Below are 21,315 nucleotides of genomic sequence, written 5' to 3' on the forward strand. Positions count from 1 at the left end.
ATGTTGTGGGATATTGATGAGACTTGAAGAATTTTGAAGGATATTTCTGGAATTGTGTGGAAATTGGAGGAGATTTTGTGGGATGTTTCTGGAATTTGGTGACATTTTTAAGAATTCTGTGGAATTTTTGTGGAATTTTGTGGGGTATTGAGGAGAGTTGAAGAATTTTGTGGGATTTTTCTTAGATTGTGTGAAAATTTGTGGAGATTTCGTGAGATGTATTTGGGATTTGGTAAGGTTTTGAGAAGTTTTAGGGAATTTTGTGGGAGTTTTCTGCCATTTTATGGGATTTTTGCATCTATTTTGTGGGCTGTTTCTGGAATTACGTGGGGGTTTTGTGGAACTTTGAGGGATATTGAGGAGACTTGAAGAATTTTGAAGGATATTTCTCAAATTTTGAGGAAATTGGAGGAAATTTTTTGGGATGTTTCTGGAATTTGGTAACATTTTTAAGAATTTTGTAGAATTTTGGTGGAATTTTTTTAGAATTTTGAGGGATTCTGAGGAGACCTGAAGAATTTTGTGGGATTTTTCTTAGATTGTGTGGAAAATTGTGGAGATTTTGTGGGATGTATCAGGAATTTGGTAGGGTTTTGAGAAGTTTTAGGGAATTTGGTTGGAGTTTTCTGCCATTTTATGGGATTGTTCCTTAAATTTTGTGGGCTGTTTCTGGAATTACGTGGGAGTTTTGTGGAATTTTGAGGGATATTGAGGAGACAAGAAGAATTTTGAGTCAATTATCTTAGATTCTGTGGAACTTGGTAAAGATTTTGTGGGATATTTCAAATATTTGATATGGTTTTGAGAAGATGTAAGGATTTTTTTGTGACTTTTCTGCAATTTTGTGGGATTTGGCTGCAATTTTGTGGGATTTTTTCTGAATGTTGTGGGATTTTTCTGGAATGTTGTGGGATGTTGATGAGACTTGAAGAATTTTGAAGGATATTTCTGGAATTTTGTGGGAATTGGAGGTGATTTTGTGGGATGTTTCAGGAATTTGGTGACATTTTTAAGAATTTAGTGGAATTTTTGTGGAATTTTGTAAGATTCTGAGGAGACTTGAAGAATTTTGTGGGATCTTCTCAGATTGTGTGGAAATTTGTGGAGATTTTGTGGGATGTTTCAGGAATCTGGTAGGGTTTTGAGAAGTTTTAGGGAATTTGGTGGGAGTTTTCTGCCATTTTATAAGATTGTTCCTTAAATTTTGTGGAATATTTCTGGAATTACGTGGGGGTTTTGTGGAATTTTGAGGGATATTGATGAGACTTGAAGAATTTTGAAGGATATTTGTGGAATTTTGTGGGAATTGGAGGTGATTTTTTGGGATGTTTCTGGAATTTGGTGACATTTTTAAGAATTTTGTGGAATTTTCTTAGATTGTGTGGAAATTTGTGGAGATTTTGTGGGATGTATCAGGAATTTGGTAGGGTTTTGAGAAGTTTTAGGGAATTTGATGGGAGTTTTCTGCCATTTTGTGGGATTGTTCCTTAAATTTTGTGGGATATTTCTGGAATTACGTGGGGGTTTTGTGGAATTTTGAGGGATATTGAGGAGACAGGAAGAATTTTGAGTCAATTATCTTAGATTCTGTGGAACTTGGTAAAGATTTTGTGGGATATTTCAAATATTTGATATGGTTTTGAAAAGATTTAAGGATTTTTTTGTGACTTTTCTGCAATTTTGTGGGATTTGGCTGCAATTTTGTGGGATTTTTTCTGAATGTTGTGGGATTTTTCTGAAATGTTGTGGGATATTGATGAGACTTGAAGAATTTTGAAGGATATTTCTGGAATTTTGTGGAAATTGGAGGAGATTTTGTGGGATGTTTCTGGAATTTGGTGACATTTTTAAGAATTCTGTGGAATTTTTGTGGAATTTTGTGGGGTATTGAGGAGAGTTGAAGAATTTTGTGGGATTTTTCTTAGATTGTGTGAAAATTTGTGGAGATTTCGTGAGATGTTTCTGGGATTTGGTAAGGTTTTGAGAAGTTTTAGGGAATTTTGTGGGAGTTTTCTGCCATTTTATGGGATTTTTGCATCTATTTTGTGGGCTGTTTCTGGAATTACGTGAGGGTTTTGTGGAATTTTGAGGGATATTGAGGAGACTTGAAGAATTTTGAAGGATATTTCTCGAATTTTGAGGAAATTGGAGGAAATTTTTTGGGATGTTTCTGGAATTTGGTAACATTTTTAAGAATTTTGTAGAATTTTGGTGGAATTTTTTTAGAATTTTGAGGGATTCTGAGGAGACCTGAAGAATTTTGTGGGATTTTTCTTAGATTGTGTGGAAAATTGTGGAGATTTTGTGGGATGTATCAGGAATTTGGTAGGGTTTTGAGAAGTTTTAGGGAATTTGGTTGGAGTTTTCTGCCATTTTATGGGATTGTTCCTTAAATTTTGTGGGCTGTTTCTGGAATTACGTGGGAGTTTTGTGGAATTTTGAGGGATATTGAGGAGACAAGAAGAATTTTGAGTCAATTATCTTAGATTCTGTGGAACTTGGTAAAGATTTTGTGGGATATTTCAAATATTTGATATGGTTTTGAGAAGATTTAAGGATTTTTTTGTGACTTTTCTGCAATTTTGTGGGATTTGGCTGCAATTTTGTGGGATTTTTTCTGAATGTTGTGGGATTTTTCTGGAATGTTGTGGGATGTTGATGAGACTTGAAGAATTTTGAAGGATATTTCTGGAATTTTGTGGGAATTGGAGGTGATTTTTTGGGATGTTTCTGGAATTTGGTGACATTTTTAAGAATTTTGTGGAATTTTCTTAGATTGTGTGGAAATTTGTGGAGATTTCGTGAGATGTTTCTGGAATTTGGTAGGGTTTTGAGAAGTTTTAGGGAATTTGATGGGAGTTTTCTGCCATTTTGTGGGATTGTTCCTTAAATTTTGTGGGCTGTTTCTGGAATTACGTGGGGGTTTTGTGGAATTTTGAGGGATATTGAGGAGACAGGAAGAATTTTGAGTCAATTATCTTAGATTCTGTGGAACTTGGTAAAGATTTTGTGGGATATTTCAAATATTTGATATGGTTTTGAAAAGATTTAAGGATTTTTTTGTGACTTTTCTGCAATTTTGTGGGATTTGGCTGCAATTTTGTGGGATTTTTTCTGAATGTTGTGGGATTTTTCTGGAATGTTGTGGGATATTGATGAGACTTGAAGAATTTTGAAGGATATTTCTGGAATTGTGTGGAAATTGGAGGAAATTTTTTGGGATGTTTCTGGAATTTGGTGACATTTTTAAGAATTTTGTGGAATTTTTGTGGAATTTTGTGGGGTATTGAGGAGAGTTGAAGAATTTTGTGGGATTTTTCTTAGATTGTGTGAAAATTTGTGGAGATTTCGTGAGATGTATTTGGGATTTGGTAAGGTTTTGAGAAGTTTTAGGGAATTTTGTGGGAGTTTTCTGCCATTTTATGGGATTTTTGCATCTATTTTGTGGGCTGTTTCTGGAATTACGTGGGGGTTTTGTGGAATTTTGAGGGATATTGAGGAGACTTGAAGAATTTTGAAGGATATTTCTCGAATTTTGAGGAAATTGGAGGAAATTTTTTGGGATGTTTCTGGAATTTGGTAACATTTTTAAGAATTTTGTAGAATTTTGGTGGAATTTTTTTAGAATTTTGAGGGATTCTGAGGAGACCTGAAGAATTTTGTGGGATTTTTCTTAGATTGTGTGGAAAATTGTGGAGATTTTGTGGGATGTATCAGGAATTGGGTAGGGTTTTGAGAAGTTTTAGGGAATTTGGTTGGAGTTTTCTGCCATTTTATGGGATTGTTCCTTAAATTTTGTGGGCTGTTTCTGGAATTACGTGGGAGTTTTGTGGAATTTTGAGGGATATTGAGGAGACAAGAAGAATTTTGAGTCAATTATCTTAGATTCTGTGGAACTTGGTAAAGATTTTGTGGGATATTTCAAATATTTGATATGGTTTTGAGAAGATTTAAGGATTTTTTTGTGACTTTTCTGCAATTTTGTGGGATTTGGCTGCAATTTTGTGGGATTTTTTCTGAATGTTGTGGGATTTTTCTGGAATGTTGTGGGATGTTGATGAGACTTGAAGAATTTTGAAGGATATTTCTGGAATTTTGTGGGAATTGGAGGTGATTTTGTGGGATGTTTCTGGAATTTGGTGACATTTTTAAGAATTTTGTGGAATTTTTTGTGGAATTTTGTGGGATTCTGAGGAGACTTGAAGAATTTTGTGGAATTTTCTTAGATTGTGTGGAAATTTGTGGAGATTTTGTGGGATGTTTCTGGAATCTGGTAGGGTTTTGAGAAGGTGTAGGGAATTTGGTGGGAGTTTTCTGCCATTTTATGGAATTTTCCTTTAATTTTGTGGGATATTGAGGAGATTTTGTGGGATGTTTCAGGAATTTGGTGACATTTTTAAGAATTTAGTGGAATTTTTGTGGAATTTTGTACGATTCTGAGGAGACTTGAAGAATTTTGTGGGATCTTCTCAGATTGTGTGGAAATTTGTGGAGATTTTGTGGGATGTTTCAGGAATTTGGTAGAGTTTTGAGAAGTTTTAGGGAATTTGGTGGGAGTTTTCTGCCATTTTATGGGATTGTTCCTTAAATTTTGTGGGATATTTCTGGAATTACGTATGGGTTTTGTGGAATTTTGAGAGATATTGAGGAGACAAGAAGAATTTTGAGTCAATTATCTTAGATCCTTGGAACTTGGTAAAGATTTTGAGGGATATTTCAAATATTTGATATGGTTTTGAGAAGATGTAAGGATTTTTTTGTGACTTTTCTGCAATTTTGTGGGATTTGGCTTCAATTTTGTGGGATTTTTTCTGAATGTTGTGGGATTTTTATGGAATTATGTGGGATATTGATGAGACTTGAAGAATTTTGAAGGATATTTCTGGAATTGTGTGGAAATTGGAGGAGATTTTGTGGGATGTTTCTGGAATTTGGTGACATTTTTAAGAATTTTGTGGAATTTTTGTGGAATTTTGTGGAATTATGAGGAGACTTGAAGAATTTTTTTGGATTTTTCTTAGATTGTGTGGAAATTTGTGGAGATTTTGTGGGATTGTTCCTTGAATTTGTTCGTGTATAGAGACGATTTAGGGAATTTTGTGGAAGTTTATTGCCCTTTTGTTGGATTGTTCCTTAAATTTTGTGGGATATTTCTGGAATTACATGGGGGTTTTGTGGAATTTTGAGGGATATTGATGAGACTTGAAGAATTTTGAAGGATATTTCTGGAATTGTGTGGAAATTGGAGGGGATTTTTTGGGATGTTTCTGGAATTTGTTGACATTTTTAAGAATTTTATGGAATTTTTGTGGAATTTTGTGGGATTCTGAGGAGACTTGAAGAATTTTGTGGATTTTTCTTAGATTGTGTGGAAATTTGTGGAGATTTTGTGGGATGTTTCTGGAATCTGGTAGGGTTTTGAGAAGGTGTAGGGAATTTGGTGGGAGTTTTCTGCCATTTTATGGGGTTTTCCTTTAATTTTGTGGGCTGTTTCTGGAATTATGTGGGGGTTTTGTGGAATTTTGAGAGATATTGAGGAGACAAGAAGAATTTTGAGTCAATTATCTTAGATTCTGTGGAACTTGGTAAAGATTTTGTGGGATATTTCAAATATTTGATATGGTTTTGGGAAGATTTAAGGATTTTTTTGTGACTTTTCTGCAATTTTGTGGGATTTGGCTGCAATTTTGTGGGATTTTTTCTGAATGTGGTGGGATTTTTCTGGAATGTTGTGGGATATTGATGAGACTTGAAGAATTTTGAAGGATATTTCTGGAATTGTGTGGAAATTGGAGGAGATTTTGTGGGATGTTTCTGGAATTTGGTAGAGTTTTGAGAAGTTTTAGGGAATTTTGTGGGAGTTTTCTGCCATTTTGTGGCATTTTTCTGCAATTTTGTGGGATTTTTTCGGAATGTTGTGGGATATTGATGAGACGTTAAGAATTTGGAAGGATATTTCTGAAATTGTGTGGATATTGGAGGAGATTTGTTTCCGCCTGTTAGTTTATTTTCATTAAGTATGTTTGTTTACCTCCGTTGAGTTTAGAGTTGGTTTGTCCCAGTTACTCCCCCACTTCCCCGATATAGTTGTTCCCAGTTGCCTGTCATTGTAAACCTCTCCCCTCTTTCCAGATTGTTCCCCATCCATCACTTTGGTCCTACCCCCAAGCCGTATCAGTCTATGTACATCACACCTTTATTTCTGATTCTTTCCCTGTTCATCACCCCTTACTCGATGCCCTATTGGTTGTATAGCTATCCTCCCTTCCCCAAGTCCCTACCGTTGGATTTGTGTATTGTAACCCCTTCCCACGACACCTCCCCTGCTGCCATATTATTGGTTGTTGTATGAGCCGCCCACGGGCTTTAAAACCTGGCGCACAGAGGTGCCCAGGGTCTTGGCTCGGACTTTCTCCTCGAGATCCCAGCCCTGTCCCTCATCGCCTTCTCCCTGCGCCTGCTGGAATAAACTTGTTCCTGGGAAATTGGAGGACTCCGAGCACTCTCTCTCCCTTTACTGCACCTCGTGTCGCCCTGCACACTATAGAGCCCGAGCCCAAAGGAGCTCTAGAGGTTCCAGGTCGAGCCACACAGTGCTCACCTGGTTCCCCACTCCTGCCGCTGACGCTTGGCACAAGCTAGCCGGGGCGTGAAGGGCCGAGCGGGCAGCGACACAGCAATCCTGAGATATTCAGAATTCATGCTTTTACGTCTGAGCCTGATTCCCAGCAGGCTGGGGCTGGGTGGAGCAGGGTATGCTGAGGGGACCATGACTCCAGTGCTGTTTGGGAATTCCTGTTCAACCCTGCCAGCCTGGCCTGAAGCTGCACACCCCAGTCCTCACATGCTGAAATGAATCAAAATTGTTTAGTCTGCTTGAGTAACCAGCATTCCTGGGGTCAAATAAAAATTCTCTGTGAAGCAGATGGAGCAGTTGAGCCCTAATTGCCCAGCTTGCTTCAGGTTTCCACAGCTCACTTTTTTGTGCAACATCAGCTTTTGAAAAGTCAGAAAGAGAAAAGAAATAAAAAGATTATAACTAGATGAATAAAAAATCAGCACACTGAAATAACACAATTTTATTCCTGAAAAGTTTATTAAGGATCTGCTGGAGCTTCAGCTGTTTTTCTAGTTAGTCCTACAGAGGATGTGTCCAGTCCCTAACTACGTTAATCTCCTGAAAGAGTGACACAGGGTTTTTCCTGTTTTTAGCACCTGGAAGACTTTGAGGTTTATAAATATATGGGGGAGTAATTGCAAGGCACTGTCCTGTATTTATATTGGTCTTTTAATAAGTCATAAAATTACAGATGGACCATGATAGGAAAATAACTTGCTGCAGGAAAAATTCCTCAGGATACCTGGTTATTCCCAGTATCTACTGCTGTCATTTAGCAGGGGAAGACGGACAACAAGCCATGTCTGAATAACAACATGCTAATGTGCTCTCTTCCTGAGTCTGCTCTGAAAAGATCTGTGATTGATAAAGATGAAGGAATTTGAAGAGTTATTTTGGTTATTTCAGAGAAAGTTTAAAATGGAGAAAGGATTGGGGTGACTAGGAGGCTGTCATTAGCTATCACTTTCAGTGCTGTGTATTGTAGCAAAAATGATAAATGTGCCCTTTTGGTGTTCTGCTGGTGTTTAGATTTTCTGAGTCCCTCAGCTGTGAGTTGGGTTTCCATGCTGGTGGAACTGTCCTGCCTGTTGCTTGCTGGGTGCACTGGAACAAAGAGCTGAGCAGTTTATGAGAATTACCACAAACGAGTTTGTGTGGCTCAGAGTGAAAGAGAGGAAATTCATGTTTAATGTAGAAAATCTTCCCTGTGAGGGTGGTGAGGTCCTGGCACAGGTTGCCCAGAGAAGCATAGTAAATAAAGTTTCAGAATCCTTCATTTCTGCCCCATTCTTTTTCCGTAAGTTCCGGTTTGGTTTTCAGAGTGGCACCTTCTCAGCTGGTTGCCATTTGTGTCCTCCTTTCTCTCCTGCCTTCCTTTGTCTGCTCTTTTTCCCTCCCAGTGTCCCTCTTTTCCTGTGGCAGTTCCCAGCCAAAGACCCTCTCCTGATTTTTGTTTTTCCCCAATCCAGGAGGTAAAGCAGCCCTGGATGAAGTTATGGAGGCTGGCAGTGGAATGTCATTGTAAGATCTTGCTCCACTTGGGTCTCTGCCCTTTGAGAACTTTGCCTTGAAGGGCAGGAACATCTTTTCCTTGCTGGAAGCTGGAATGCCAGCCCATTGCAGTGTGTGCCATGGACCCCAGAGGGCAATTCCCGAGGCTGCCAGGGTGCTGCTCCTGCTGTGCCTCCCAAGGGAGCTGGGCAGGGTCCAGCAGCTGGGTGGGCTCCCAGAGCAGACAGCAAAGGTTGCTTTGCTGCACATTCTCCAGCTGGAAGCAGAGGGAAGAAGGGAAGGGAGTCCTGACAGAATCCTGGAGTGTTCATGACTGGAAGGGACCCTGCCCATGGTTCCACCCAGGGTTAGGATGCCATGCAGGAGAGGTGCCTCTGCCCCAGTGAAGGTGCAAATGAGACCATAGGAGGACAACAAGCAGATTTTATTGAACGTGGGTTTTATTGAGAAAGAAATGGGTGCCAGGGACATAGAAATAGGGAGGAGGTCTCAGAGGCAGAGAGTGCTCAGAAGACGATCAGGTGGAAGTAGGTGCTTTTTATAGTCCTTCCCTGCATTCTGGGATCCCAGATGTGTATTTTAATTTGATGATCTTCTTCTTCTTCTTCCTATTTACTATTTCTTCATCTAAATCGTCTTCTTCTTTCCCTTCTTCTTCTTCTTCTTCTTTCCCTTCTTAATTGCTACTACTATTTTTTCTTCTTCGTCTTACTCTTATTCTTCTTATTCCTAATTTTTATTCCTATTTACTACTACTATTTCTTCTTCATCTTATTCTTCTTATTCTAATTAATCTTATTCACTTGTTATGCTTACTGTAATTCCTATTCGTCTTATATTAATGACTATCTTCATCTTCTTATTCCTATTCATCTTCTTATTCCTATTCCTATTCTTATTCCTAACTACTACTATTTCCTAAACTCAACGTTGATTTTTTTGGAAGAATGGTACGAGCCAAAGTTCTGCAGTCACGTCAGTGGAGCAGCACCTCTGGTCTGTGCCCATTCTTCATGGATATAATCCCAAAGGACTGGCGTGGGATCCTTTCATGAGAGGAAATGTCCCGTGATGCCACCAGGGGAAGTTCAGACTCAATATCAGAAGCAGTTTTTCTCTGACAGAGGCGTGAGGCATTAGAAGAAGTTGCCCGGGGAGGTGGTGGAGTGGCTGTCTCTGGAGTGTCGAAGAGTTGTGGCCCTTGGGGATGTGGTTTTGCGGTGATGGCGGTGCTGCCAGGAGGCCAGTGGCACTGGGTGACTGTCGGGGTCTCTTCCCACCTTGATGACTCTGGGATTCACTGCTGAGCGCCCTGGCACCAATGTGCCCCATGGCTGCTGTTTGGGGTTGGCCACAGCGGTGACTCTGGGTGTTGGGGAGATGCCCCTGGCACAGTCCACAGTAGCCATGGCAGCTGAGGCTGCAGGGCCATGTCCAGGGCAAGGTGTGGCTCCCTGGGGCCCTGGGCCAGCTGCCATCTGTAAGCCTGGCACCGGCGCTACTCCTGTGGCTGTGGTGCCCAGCAGGGCCAGCGGAACAGCGCCCGCAGCGCCCGCCGTGCCCGCCTGAGGAAGCCGGGCCGTTTGCTGGAGGGAGACAGCTGCTGCCTGAGGGCCTCGGGGACCTCGAGGCTGTGCAGGGCAGGCCCCAGGCTCTGAGGCCCTGCCTCAGGCCCCTGCTGGGCCATGGAGGCTTGGCCGTGCAGGGAGGAAAGTGAGGCACGGAGTGACTCCGGTGCCTGGACCTCAAGCCAGGCCTCCCGAGGGACAGGCACTGGCAGCCCGTCTGCCGCAAGAGCTGCCAGGCTTTGGGCCCTGCTTTCTGCTTCACACAGCTCGAGGATGCTGACTTTGTCCAAGCTGTCCTCCTCCTGTGGCAGGGGGGTGATCCCAAAGCTGAGGATGCTCACATATTCATAGCTGTCCTGTGTGCTGCTGTTGTCTTCCTCGGTGGAATCGTCTAGGCTGCTGGAGTCCCCGTCCAGGAAGTCTCCATGGCCCAGTTCGCTGCACTCTTCCGAGTCGTACCAGTCCTGGCAGCTGCTGACCTCTTCCTGGGACAGCTCTGGCTCTGCTTGGCACTCCTGGGAAGACTCACTCTGGGTGTATTGTTCCCAGTCTTCATCATACTCAGCTGGGGTCCCCTCCTCACTCCCTTCCTCTGCTAGGAGTGACCTCCCCTCAGCGACAGCCTGCTGCTCACTGGGGCTCTGGGCTCCCGGCAGGCTGGGGGAGCAGCAGGTGCTGTGAGGGGCAGGGCCTGAGCTCTGTACCCCTGCTGGTGGCATCTCCTCACTGGGGGCAGGAGAATGTGTCTGCTTCTCCTGGCTGTTCGCACTTCCTTCCCCTTGCTGGGACAGCTTTAGGTCACTCACCTCCTTCTCCCCTTGGGGCAGCTCCTTGACTGTCACCCTTTGTTGCCACTGGTAGAGGTGTTGCTGTGCCACATCTCCCCAGGGCACTCTCACAGCCACCTTCCCCTGCTGCAACTCTTGGTGACTCCCTGCTCCGTAGAGGCGAGGCTCTTGGGCCCGAAGGTCTCCCCACTGGGAAGGCTCGTCATCCACGTCAGGGTTCTTCTCTTCCGTGATGACCAAGAGCCCCTCCTTCTCCTCAGTGCCTGACTGTGGCCAGGCTGAGCCACCCACTGCCCCCACCAAGTGCCCGCTGAGGGCCTGGTCTTGCCTCCAGCTGGGCAGGGGGCTGGGTGGCTGGGAGCATTTGGGTTTTGCCTTGTTCTCCTCCATCTCTGAGATCCTGAAGCGCGAATGGATCCCGGGAGCTGCTTCCTTCTGCAAGAGTGGCTCTCACGGGACTGGGCACCTCAGGGTTCTGCGCCGCTTACACACCCTGAGTCGTGGTGGGGCTCTCTGATGTCACAGGGGTCTCTTAGCACCGCTGAGTCACAACGGGCCACACCCAGTACCCCTGCAGGTAGCAGCTGAACCCACTGGAATCTTCATGGCTGGTGCTTCCCGGGAGGCTCCCGAAGCTCAACAGTGTGGAAGAGTGGCTAGCTAACAAAGGTCATGTTCCCATGCAGCAATTAGCTGAGAAAGAATTAAACAACAGTGGAGTGTAGTTGGTATGAGATGTTGCAATGTCAGAAAGACCTTACTGATAACTGTGAACTGAGAACAGGACACTGTGATCAGAAGAATGTGGATTCAGCACAGATGACCGACCACAAGAAGGTGGAACTAGGTGGAGTTGTCCTTAAATGAAATATCCAATAATGAGCTTGCTTTTGCACTATGTAGGAGCCTAATTATTGATGTTATATAGGGAGTTTGGAGTTGCCAATAAATGAGACTTGCTGATCATTCATATTGAGTGCTGCTTGTCTCCCGCCGAACTCATCAAATGGCGCCCGAACAAATGGGACCCTTGGGACCTTTGGGACCTTTGGGACATTAAAAAGCGAAGGCCACGGGAGTCGGTGACAGGGGACGGGTCCTCCGCAGCAAGGACGGCGAAAAGCAACGGTGCCGCGCTCCAGGCGACCTCAGAGGAGAGTCCTGGCCGTAACGTGCTGCCAAACCTTGTAGGGCTGCAACAGCGCTGACGGTAAGATGGAAAGGCAAGCAGCACATGATTTATTTACCTGCTTTTTAGAAAAGCCACAGCTTAAGGGTTTTGATTTGCGCAAGGAGCTCCCTGGACTTCTTGCTTATGGGTATGCTCATTCCTTTGCCTCCCACTGCTGGGCAAACACTCCTATCTGTGCTGCCCATGGAAAGAGGGAGGGAGAGTCAGAGAGAAGGAAATAATGAGAAAGAAATTCCACAGCAACGCTGAAACAACGAACAGAATCTGTTCAGTTACGGCAGGATGTGATATATCCTGAACTATTTGCTTCACTTTTGGAGTCACTCTTAACATTACAATCTTATTTAAGTTCCAACTTTGCTACCCTGGAAGAAAAGAATCCAAATTTAGATTGGTTTCCACCCAAACCAGGGGGACATGGGGGAGCACTGAGGTGTGCGCAGAGAGCGGGGGCACCCCTGGGGCAGAAGCAGTGCAGAAAAAGTTCCAAGGCCACACTGAACAATTACAGAAACAGCTGAGCAGAAACAGGTGGCTCAGACAGCTTCAGAAAGAGACAAAATAGCCAAAAAGTCACAAACTATATGGTATCTAATTCAAACTTCATCACTGTAATTAGAAGTTGATAAGCTGGAATGGTTACCGTTGTTACCACCTGGCCATGAGAGATTTTCGTGTAACATCGCTTGCTTTTGTAAAAATTATGCCCCTTTTTTCCTCTCTCAGTGAACAAGAGAGATTGAGAGAAACAACTGTATGTGTTAAACTTAACTTTGTGAGATGTTTTTTCGGGTTTTTTTTTTCTGCAAGGGTATGTGGAGAATGTGAAGAAAGATAACAGCAGCAGAGAGCAGCAGCAGGGCGGGCAGTCCACCCCCCCGCTCCCTCTCTAAGAAAAAGCACCGGGATAGTACCCAGCTTGTTAAAAAGTCATGATTCATGGGTTTTTTAAAATGTTTTTATATACCCTTTTAGAGTTAATTTTGTGTTTTAAGTAATAATGAATTTATGCAGTTGCAGTTTTTTAGAGTTTTACTGGAGAAATTATTGTGTTTCTTTGAAAGTTTAAAAAGGCCCCTTTTCAAAAAAAAAAGGTGTTTAAGGTGAATATTAACAGAAGTTACCTTGCAATAATTAGTTTTAGAACCTAAGGTTAAAATATGGTATGATTTACAGCTTCTAAGAAAACCTTCCAGTTAATGTTATCTACAAAAGAGATTTGTGGTTTAAAAAAAAAATAATTAGTTAAGAGAACTTTACTGTACAAGACAAAGTTAAGTTAAAGTATATATTACCCATTTGCTTGTTTTTTCCACAATTTTAATAAGGTAATTTCAATGTGAGTCCTTTTGTTATATAAAACACATATAACTGCATATATACCAATTTGGATTTTGGATTTTAGTTTAAGAATTAGACTTAATGTTTCTGAAAAGTGCTACAAAAGCTGAATGGCAACTTGCCAAATCCTGTGTTGTGGTTTTTCTCTAGAAAAACTGCACTTTAAAATCCTAACCAATTTAAGCAAGGCAAATTCCTATTATGAATAAGTATTTTTAGTACCATTTACAGTTATTGTGAGTTATTCTCAAAGCTAGATGACATAGTATTGTGATGGATTTGTTATGTTTTTATAATCTTTATAGTGAATCTATGTTACTGTTATATTGTGTTTAAAAGGTGTATATCAAACCTTTAGTTGCCTCTTTGTAGTAACAGAATAAGATTAAGTTATGTTTTTATTTAATATAGATTAAATGTTAATAGAATTAAGAATAGTCAAGTTTTATTATATTTAGGCTTGAATGTTTTTAAGTTAAGTTTTATAACTTAGATATTCTTTTAAGGTTAAGTTTGTTACTTCCTTTTGTCATAAATCATTATTGTTAGGTTTAAATATTGTTTAATTTAAATTGTTTATGTTTTATTGGAGACACTTGTCTAAACTGCAAAGTATAGTTATTTTCCTAGAGAGATGAAGATAGCCACAACTGAGAAAGCTGTGACAGAACACTGATGAACACCTGCTTGTGGATAGAAGGGAATGCAGTCTGTGACACCCTTGACTTCATCAGGAGTTCTATTGGTTGTTGCAATCTCTGCAGTTTTTGTTTGCCATAGTTTTCTTATTTTTCAGTGTTTCCAGAATTTTAAGAAGATGTACCATTGCTGAGAATCAGCTGCCATGGGAGAGGCTTCAGATTAAACCAACTGCTGCATGGTTTAATTGGTCTGGAACCTGAGGCTTCTGATCATTTGCTTTGTACAAATGCATTTTGCTGCATGGTTTAATTGGTCTGGTACCTGAGGCTTCTGATCATTTGCTTTGTACAAATGCATTTTAACAGTTTGCTGTGCTGTAAGCATCTCCTAGCTGCTGCTATTGAGAACCTTGTTTTAGAAATGAGTTAAGAGGCATCTTTCCAGTTTAAAGCCAGGCCCTGGCCAAGCCTTGACTTTACCTGGACAGAATGTTTGCCAGCAGATCCAGATGTTTTCTGTACCAAATCAGTATTTGAGTCACTTTTTGACTCAGCAATTTGACCCTATTAATATGACAGCTGGATCAATTTTGAAGTGGGCTTGGAGAATCATTTCCGGAGGTGGTTATCCAATCCTTCACTGATGATTTTTTGTTTCTGTTGGTTTGCTAACTATGGGATGCTGGTGCAGTGTTTTAGTAATTAATAGTAGTTTTATATTACATATGTTATTAATAATGTTTATGATTTAATTGATTTTTTAACTGCTATAGGTTCTTAATCCTTGTATATATGGGTTTGTGTTTATGTTGATGTTTATAACAGAAGTACATCTCATTTTTTTTTTTTTTAAGAAAACAGGGAAAATTGATATCCTAAAAGCATTTTGATTAGTGTAATTCATTAACTTCAAAGGAAGAAGTGTCTGTGTTTTGTTGACAGGTTCAAAAAGGTCACCTGTCCATCTGACCAGACTGTCTGCCTCTGAACACACGAGATCCAGTGAACAGAGAAGTCACCACACAGCCTTGGTACTCCAGACATGGATCAGAAGTGGAGCTGTCAGGACACAGTTGTGTCTGAGCACTACACAGACAGTTGCCAACAGAAATTTTATGTTGTTATTATGATGTTGTGTCTCTACCAATTTTTCAGTTATCCTTTGTTTTAAGATTTAGAAGGATGTGAAGAACAACCTGAACATCAAAGCCCTCAGTCACTGATCAGCTGCCAGCTGACATCAAGGGAGCAGTGAACGTTCCAAGACTGAATTGTGTTAAATCATGATCTGTTTGTGAAGGAAATTCTGTAGAAGATCTAAGAAAAGTGTAGAGACTCCATCTAACTGTATATAAAGCAAATTGTAGTTGTGTGTTTACCCTTTCAGCAAATTGCTTCCACACTTAGACTACATATATACCAGAGCATGTGTGGTAAAAGTAGTTAGATAATAGTTTAAGATTAAGAGTTTAGCCTGTGTAGTAATTGTTATATTAGTATAAAGTATAAGCATTTCCCCCCTTCAAGAGGTAGTGTAAGCATCTTTGAAAGTTCATTTAACATTAAAGTTTAGCTGTGAGTTTGCAAGTATGGTGTCATTTACATGGAACAAACTGCTTATGGTAATTGTGTTGTGTATAGTCCTGACCAACTGTCTGCTAACTAACATCCAAAAGTGACAGAACATATGGGTCACTCTGGCACACTGAACTGGCCAAAGGTCAATGTGTCTGAGCCTAGCCACACCTGAAGATCCTTTTCACACCTGTCTCATAGGAATCCCTGAATGGGATCCTCCAGCATTTAAAGGTTTAGTTAGAAATGAGACTTGACTGAATCAATTTGCAATGTTGCAAGAGTGCAATTTCACTGTTGGCTTCACATTAAGACAACTTGAAGCCTGCTGGCAAGCAAAAATTACCAAAGTTCTCAATGTTACCATAGGGCCCCCCAAAAGAATTAGATTTGTTAGGTTCCACCAATACCTCAGGTGGATGGATAATGTTTGAACCCCCGACAAAACGTCATTCTAACAAAGTAATGCAGCACTGGGCTGCAGACAACCCTGTAGCTGATCTCGTTACTACCATTGAAAGTAAAGCCTTTATTAGTGGTGCAATCTCACAGAACAATTACCAAAGCGATTAATTAGTTCCATATTCCTAATCTGTGGAGATAGAGCATAGAATGAGATTCCTGCTAATCCACATAGAAAACTCTGTTATTTTGGGAAACTTACTTTGTTTCCATCCAAGCTTACACCAATTGCTGAATGTAGTTGATAAAATAAAAAACATCAGTCAGTCAAAGTGAAGCCTGAATGAATTAAAGCTTAGCAACTCTAAAAAGGCTCACTTGTTAGACTAAGAAAAAATTGAACTTAACATCCACAATGTTAAGTGAGCTTTCAGCCGATGTGAGTAGTGTATGTCATGCAGTATTACAAAATCGAGCCACAATTGACTTTTTGCTCTTAGCACAAGGACATGGTTGTGGGGAGTTTGAAGGCATGTGCTGTCTGAATCTTACTGATCATTCCGTTTCCATCCATGGGCAACTACAACAGCTACAGGATGGGTTACATGCCCTGAAAGAAGATAGTGACCCCACTGGAAGTTGGTTCTCCAGCTGCGGCATCACCGGATGGTTGAGGTCTCTTGTGCTAGAAGGGAGACAGACTTTACTTATAATGTTAATGGGGATGAAAGTCTAAGTTGTGTGTTATCTTGTCTTCATAAGAGTATAGAATGAGTCACATCCAAAGCCTGGTTTGTGCAAAAAGAGAAAGGGGGAATTGTTGCTATATTTTATATATTAGTAAAGGCCTGTCTGCACAAACCAGTCTTTGAAATAAGTCGTGATATTAAGGGCTGAAATCCTTGAAACTTGCCTGCAGAAGAGAGAGTAAAGCAAAACAATATCCTTGTGTACAAGGATAAGAATGTAAACCTGTGTGTGTTTGCCAATAGTAACTTGCTCTGCCCGCAGACCCTGTAGAACCCTATAAAAGGTGTGTTAATAATAGAAATAAATGGCATTCACAATTACTTCTGTTAAGACTGGTGAACAGCTCGGGGGTCTTTCAACACCAAACTATGTTGAGATGGAAGAGAAGAAAAAGCCCCAGAGATGCCGCACAAGGAGGGTCTGCAAATCCAGTCCAGGGAGCTCCGAGGAGGAAAGATCCCCCCAGTGCCAGGAACACGGCCAGAGATCCAGCCGGAGCTCAGAGCAGGAGGAAAAGCCCCACAAGTGCTTGGAATGTGGGAAGGGTTTCAGGTGGAGCTCCCAACTGATCCAGCACCAGGTGATTCACACTGGGGAAAAGCCCTACGAGTGTGGGAAATGCGGGAAGAGCTTCACCAACACATCTTACCTGATGAAACACCAGGTGATCCACACTGGGGAACGGCCATATGAGTGTGGGAAATGTGGGCAGAGCTTCAGAAGTATCTCTGACCTGATGACACACCAGGTGATCCACACAGGGGAACGGCCCTACACCTGCTTGGAATGTGGGAAGAGCTTTGGGTGGAGCTCCTACCTGAGGGCACACCAGCTCATCCACACTGGGGAGAGGCCCTTCGAGTGTCCCGAGTGTGGGAAGAGGTTTCAGCGCAGCTCTGATGTTCTCAAACATGAGCGGATTCACACAGACGAGAGGCCCTTCCGCTGCCCCGACTGCGGGAAGAGCTTCCAGTACAATGGCCACCTCACCGTTCACCGGCGCATCCACACTGGGGAGAGGCCCTACGAGTGTCCCCAGTGTGGGAAGAGCTTTCTCCACCAGCTCAACCTTGACACCAATGGAGTCACCAGTAAGGGAAGCCCTGCGAGTGCCCCGAGTGCGGGAAGAGCTTTGTGCGCTGCTCCAGCTCCATCCCCCATGGGAGGATGGGCGTTGGATGATCCCCAGTGACCCCCGTTGGGCAGAGCCCTGGTGATCCGTGGTCCTGGTGATGCGTGTTGGGAAGACACCTGGCTGGGAGGCTCCACATCTTCCTGGCTCCCTATGGGCACCTGGATGAAAGCAGGGGAATGAAAATCCAACAGGATACAGAATGACAGTGGGAATTGTTGACTTTGAATCTTCAAGAACTTTTTGCCTCAGGAGCTGTGTGGGCAGAGAAAAGGGGGTGACACCGGGCTTGGGGGCCCAGAGGGGAGCACACACACTCTGTGGAGGGGAGGACACGACCCCCGTGACCCCACCTCACCTTCCTGCACAGGCAGAAGCTGAGCCCCAGTGCCAGGAAGATGAAGGCCAACGTGGAGCCCCCGGTCCCCGTCAGCATCTTGCTGCGGGTGGCATTTCACGCATCCCTGGGGCAACTGCCGGGGTCAGGACCCCCAAAACCTCTCACAGACATCCCAAGCCTTTCCAAGGACCCTCCCAGTCTCTCCCAGCCCACGCAGGACCCTCTGAAACCTCTTTTGGAGTCACTAATTTTAAACAATTAAGAATTAGAGAAAAATTAGAGATTATGGCTAGAGATAGGCCTTGCTGGAACTAGTTAGAGTTAATGATTTAAGTGAGAAGCAGGATTTGAGTTAATGAATCTTGAACTTAGGTAAAAAATTACTTGTCATTGTATGTTTGGTCAGCTGTGCTTATAATGTGAAAAGAGAAACTGATAAACGGGTTCAGGAAGATCACAGACCTTACATCTGGAAACCGATTTAAAAGTCACAAGGAAGGAAATTGGAATTGTACCAAATGTTATTTGTAATGTCAACCATTGTAAAGGTAGAAAGGTGAGAGTGAGGAAGAGTGGTTTTCCTTCATCTCTTGATGACCACTACATGCCAAAATGACCCCCTCCTCAAATTAAGGAGCCCACCATGCAGGCATAATGACTTTTTAAATCATTACCGTGCATTTTAATCAAACCTGGGGAATGGGAAGTGTTAGCATTATGCATATGCATTAGTATTAATATGTATTAGTATTTTAGATATTTTAAGACTTCTGTAAATAAATAGACACTGGAATCTTTTGTCAACTTGCAGTGCATATTAAGGCGTGAGTCCCACACTCACCCAGTGCTGTGATTAAACATCCACTTTGTAACTTTAAACTGTTGGAGAGGTTTTTTTGTCCATTAACAGATTGGTGTTGATACCAGATCAGTATCACTATTTTGGTAAATCACTGCCAGTCTCTTCCCAGCCTCCTCAGGACCCAGCAGAGTCCCTCCTGTTCCTCTCAGGATCCCTCAGCCCCCTCCCAATTTCTCCCCACTTCCCCAGGACCCCCAGACCCTCTCCCAGTCCCTTCCCAGCCCCACCAGGACTCATCAAGACTCCTTCCAGTCTCTTCCCAGCACAACCAACCTCATCCTAATCCCTGTTTTCCAATGCCCAATCTCCTTCCAGTCCCTCCAGGCTCACTCAAATCCCTCCCAGTGACACCCAGCACCCCCAAACTCCCTCCCAGTGTCCACCAGGACCCCCAGAACCCCATCCCACCCTCCCCAACATCCTTCAAACCCCTTCCCAGCCATCCTAAGCACCTCAATCCCTTCCCCAGTTTAAACCAGTCTATCTCAAACTCCCTCCCAGTTCCTCCCAGCACACCCTAATCCCCCTCTGGGCCCCCCCAGTGCCTCCCCTTCTGTCCCCGACGCTGTGGGGGCCGGGCCATGCCCCAGTGCCGGCTCAGGGGGTGCTCCAGGCTGACGTGCTCCACCTGGCAGCTGGAGCTGAGCCCGCATTGCCGGGGGAGTATCCAGCAGCACCAGGAGCTGCTGGCTTCAGCTCAAGGGCACCAGCGAGATGGACACGCTGGGGTGGGCGCTTGGAGAGATTGGGCACACTGGGATCAGCTGGGTGTGAAATGGTGCCAAGGCCGGTCAGCTCTTCCTCAGCTCCACGCCAGGAGTGGAACACACCTCAGGAGCAGGATGACCCGAGATGTGGCTTAGAGCAATGCTCTACAGCACTTAACAGCTGTCAGGCACAGTGTGGAGGCAAGAATGGGGGGAAGGTCTTTTATATTGGGGTTCAGAGAAAGATTTAGTCTCCCAAGGGTCCAGGGACAAAAGACACAGAATACAAGTGTACAGCAATTTATATATGGGGAGGGCCCAGGGGTGGATACAATTTCAACCAGTGAGGGATATCCTGGGGAGGGGAATAGGACACATGGACCAATGGGGTGCTGTGGATTAGGGGATTTCCAAAGGGGACGTCCAAGCAGGGGGTTGGCATAAGGCAGGATTGACAGGGGACATTTGGGAACAAGGGGCAGGGTGGACAAGATTGATAGGGAAGGTGCTGGAAAAAGGGGTTGGGATACAATGATAGGCAGGGCAGGGGAGGAGATAACTTTGGGTTATACCAACAAAGCAGGGGGGTAACAGCCTGGCTTGGCTGCAGGGGGGTCCCAGGGTGTGAGGATGGGGGGTTTGGGAGGGTTCCAGTCCTGGATACAGGGGTGCACGGGGGTCCTGCTGCAGCGGAATGGGAGTTCAGGGGGATCCCTTCCTCTGTTCTGGGGTTCAAGGGGTCCTGGTGCCTGAAAATGGAGGTTCATGGGGGTTCTGGTGCCCAGAAATGGGGGTTCTGGGAGGTTTCCATTCCCGAGAATGGGTGTTCAGGGGATTCCAGGTTCCAGATAAGGGGGTGCAGGGGTTTTTGGGGGTGGGTAAGGGAGTTCCAGGGTTCCCAGTGCCCCGAAATGAAAGTTCAAGGGGGTCTCTGTGCCCAGGAAGGGGGGTTTGCCCGGAAATGGAAGTGCAGGGGTTCCCCATTCCCAGTGTAATAAATGGAATTGATTCGTGCTACTTAAATTGCAACTGTTACTAAAGTTATCATTAGAAACGATCAAGAATTAGTGTTACAAAGCAGATGTACCCCTTTGCAGATGTTACACGTCAAAATTAAGGTACAGGATGTAGTTTAGAAAATAAATGGTCAGTAAAATCAGAAAAAGGAGGAAACTTATGGGAAACATTAATGAATATGTATAAGCATACAGTATATAAGTTTAGCTTGAAGTGCTTTGTTTCGTACGTGAGGTGAGGTGAGAAGAACCCCCCACACCCCAGTCGGTTTTGCTTATGCCTTAAGCATTTGTAACCACTGGCCAATTATATTCACATATATATATATATATAAATATGTATCTGAATATATCTACTAAATTGTATCTCTTTTTTACTAAATTCTATTCTTTTATTATTTTGTATCCAATTTATTAAGCTATGTTATCAATTAATTAAATTTGATTGTTTGGAAATTTGAAAGTCATTTATAACACTACTATATCAAAAGCAGTTAAAAGTGATTACAAACTGTGCTATATCAAAATCGTTGTGATTATAATAATTTGCAAAAGCCAGCACATAATAGCAAAGGGCAACAACAACATAGTTCTTTATCACAAACACAGGGCAGGTTTTTCCCTTGCATGGAGCACTTGGGCCTTCCCCGGGCCCCTTCTGCCCTCCCGCAGAACCAGAGGCATTTTCCAGCGCACACAGTTTGTAAGCAAGAGCCGGCTGCAGCCCAGAAGGCTCCAAGTGCCTCCTTCCAGGCTGACTCTGCAGATGCCGAGGCTGCTCTGGGCTCTGCCAGGCTCTGCTGGGGCTCAGCTCTGGGCGAGGCTGGGCCCGCTCTCCCCTCGCAGTGCTCCGGGCAGCTGAGTCACAGC

At 43.3% G+C, this 21,315-nt stretch overlaps 2 protein-coding genes across 2 annotated transcripts in view; one reads left to right on the forward strand and one right to left on the reverse strand.

Moving 5' to 3' along the window:
- Positions 1-21,315, reverse strand: part of LOC147646281 (uncharacterized) — a 274,673-nt gene that overhangs the window by 216,321 nt on the left and 37,037 nt on the right. The window lies entirely within an intron of this gene.
- LOC147646283 (uncharacterized) overlaps positions 1-21,315 on the forward strand; it is a 232,039-nt gene that overhangs the window by 191,424 nt on the left and 19,300 nt on the right. Inside the window, exon 4 of the mRNA XM_086873663.1 lies at positions 16,900-17,493. Within this exon, the coding sequence (XP_086729789.1) occupies positions 16,900-17,493 (594 nt within the window). The remainder of the gene's footprint in view (positions 1-16,899; positions 17,494-21,315) is intronic.

This window comes from Cyanistes caeruleus, unplaced genomic scaffold (genome assembly GCF_971803275.1).
Source record: "Cyanistes caeruleus unplaced genomic scaffold, bCyaCae1.hap1.1 HAP1_SCAFFOLD_103, whole genome shotgun sequence".
Classification (NCBI taxonomy): domain Eukaryota; kingdom Metazoa; phylum Chordata; class Aves; order Passeriformes; family Paridae; genus Cyanistes; species Cyanistes caeruleus.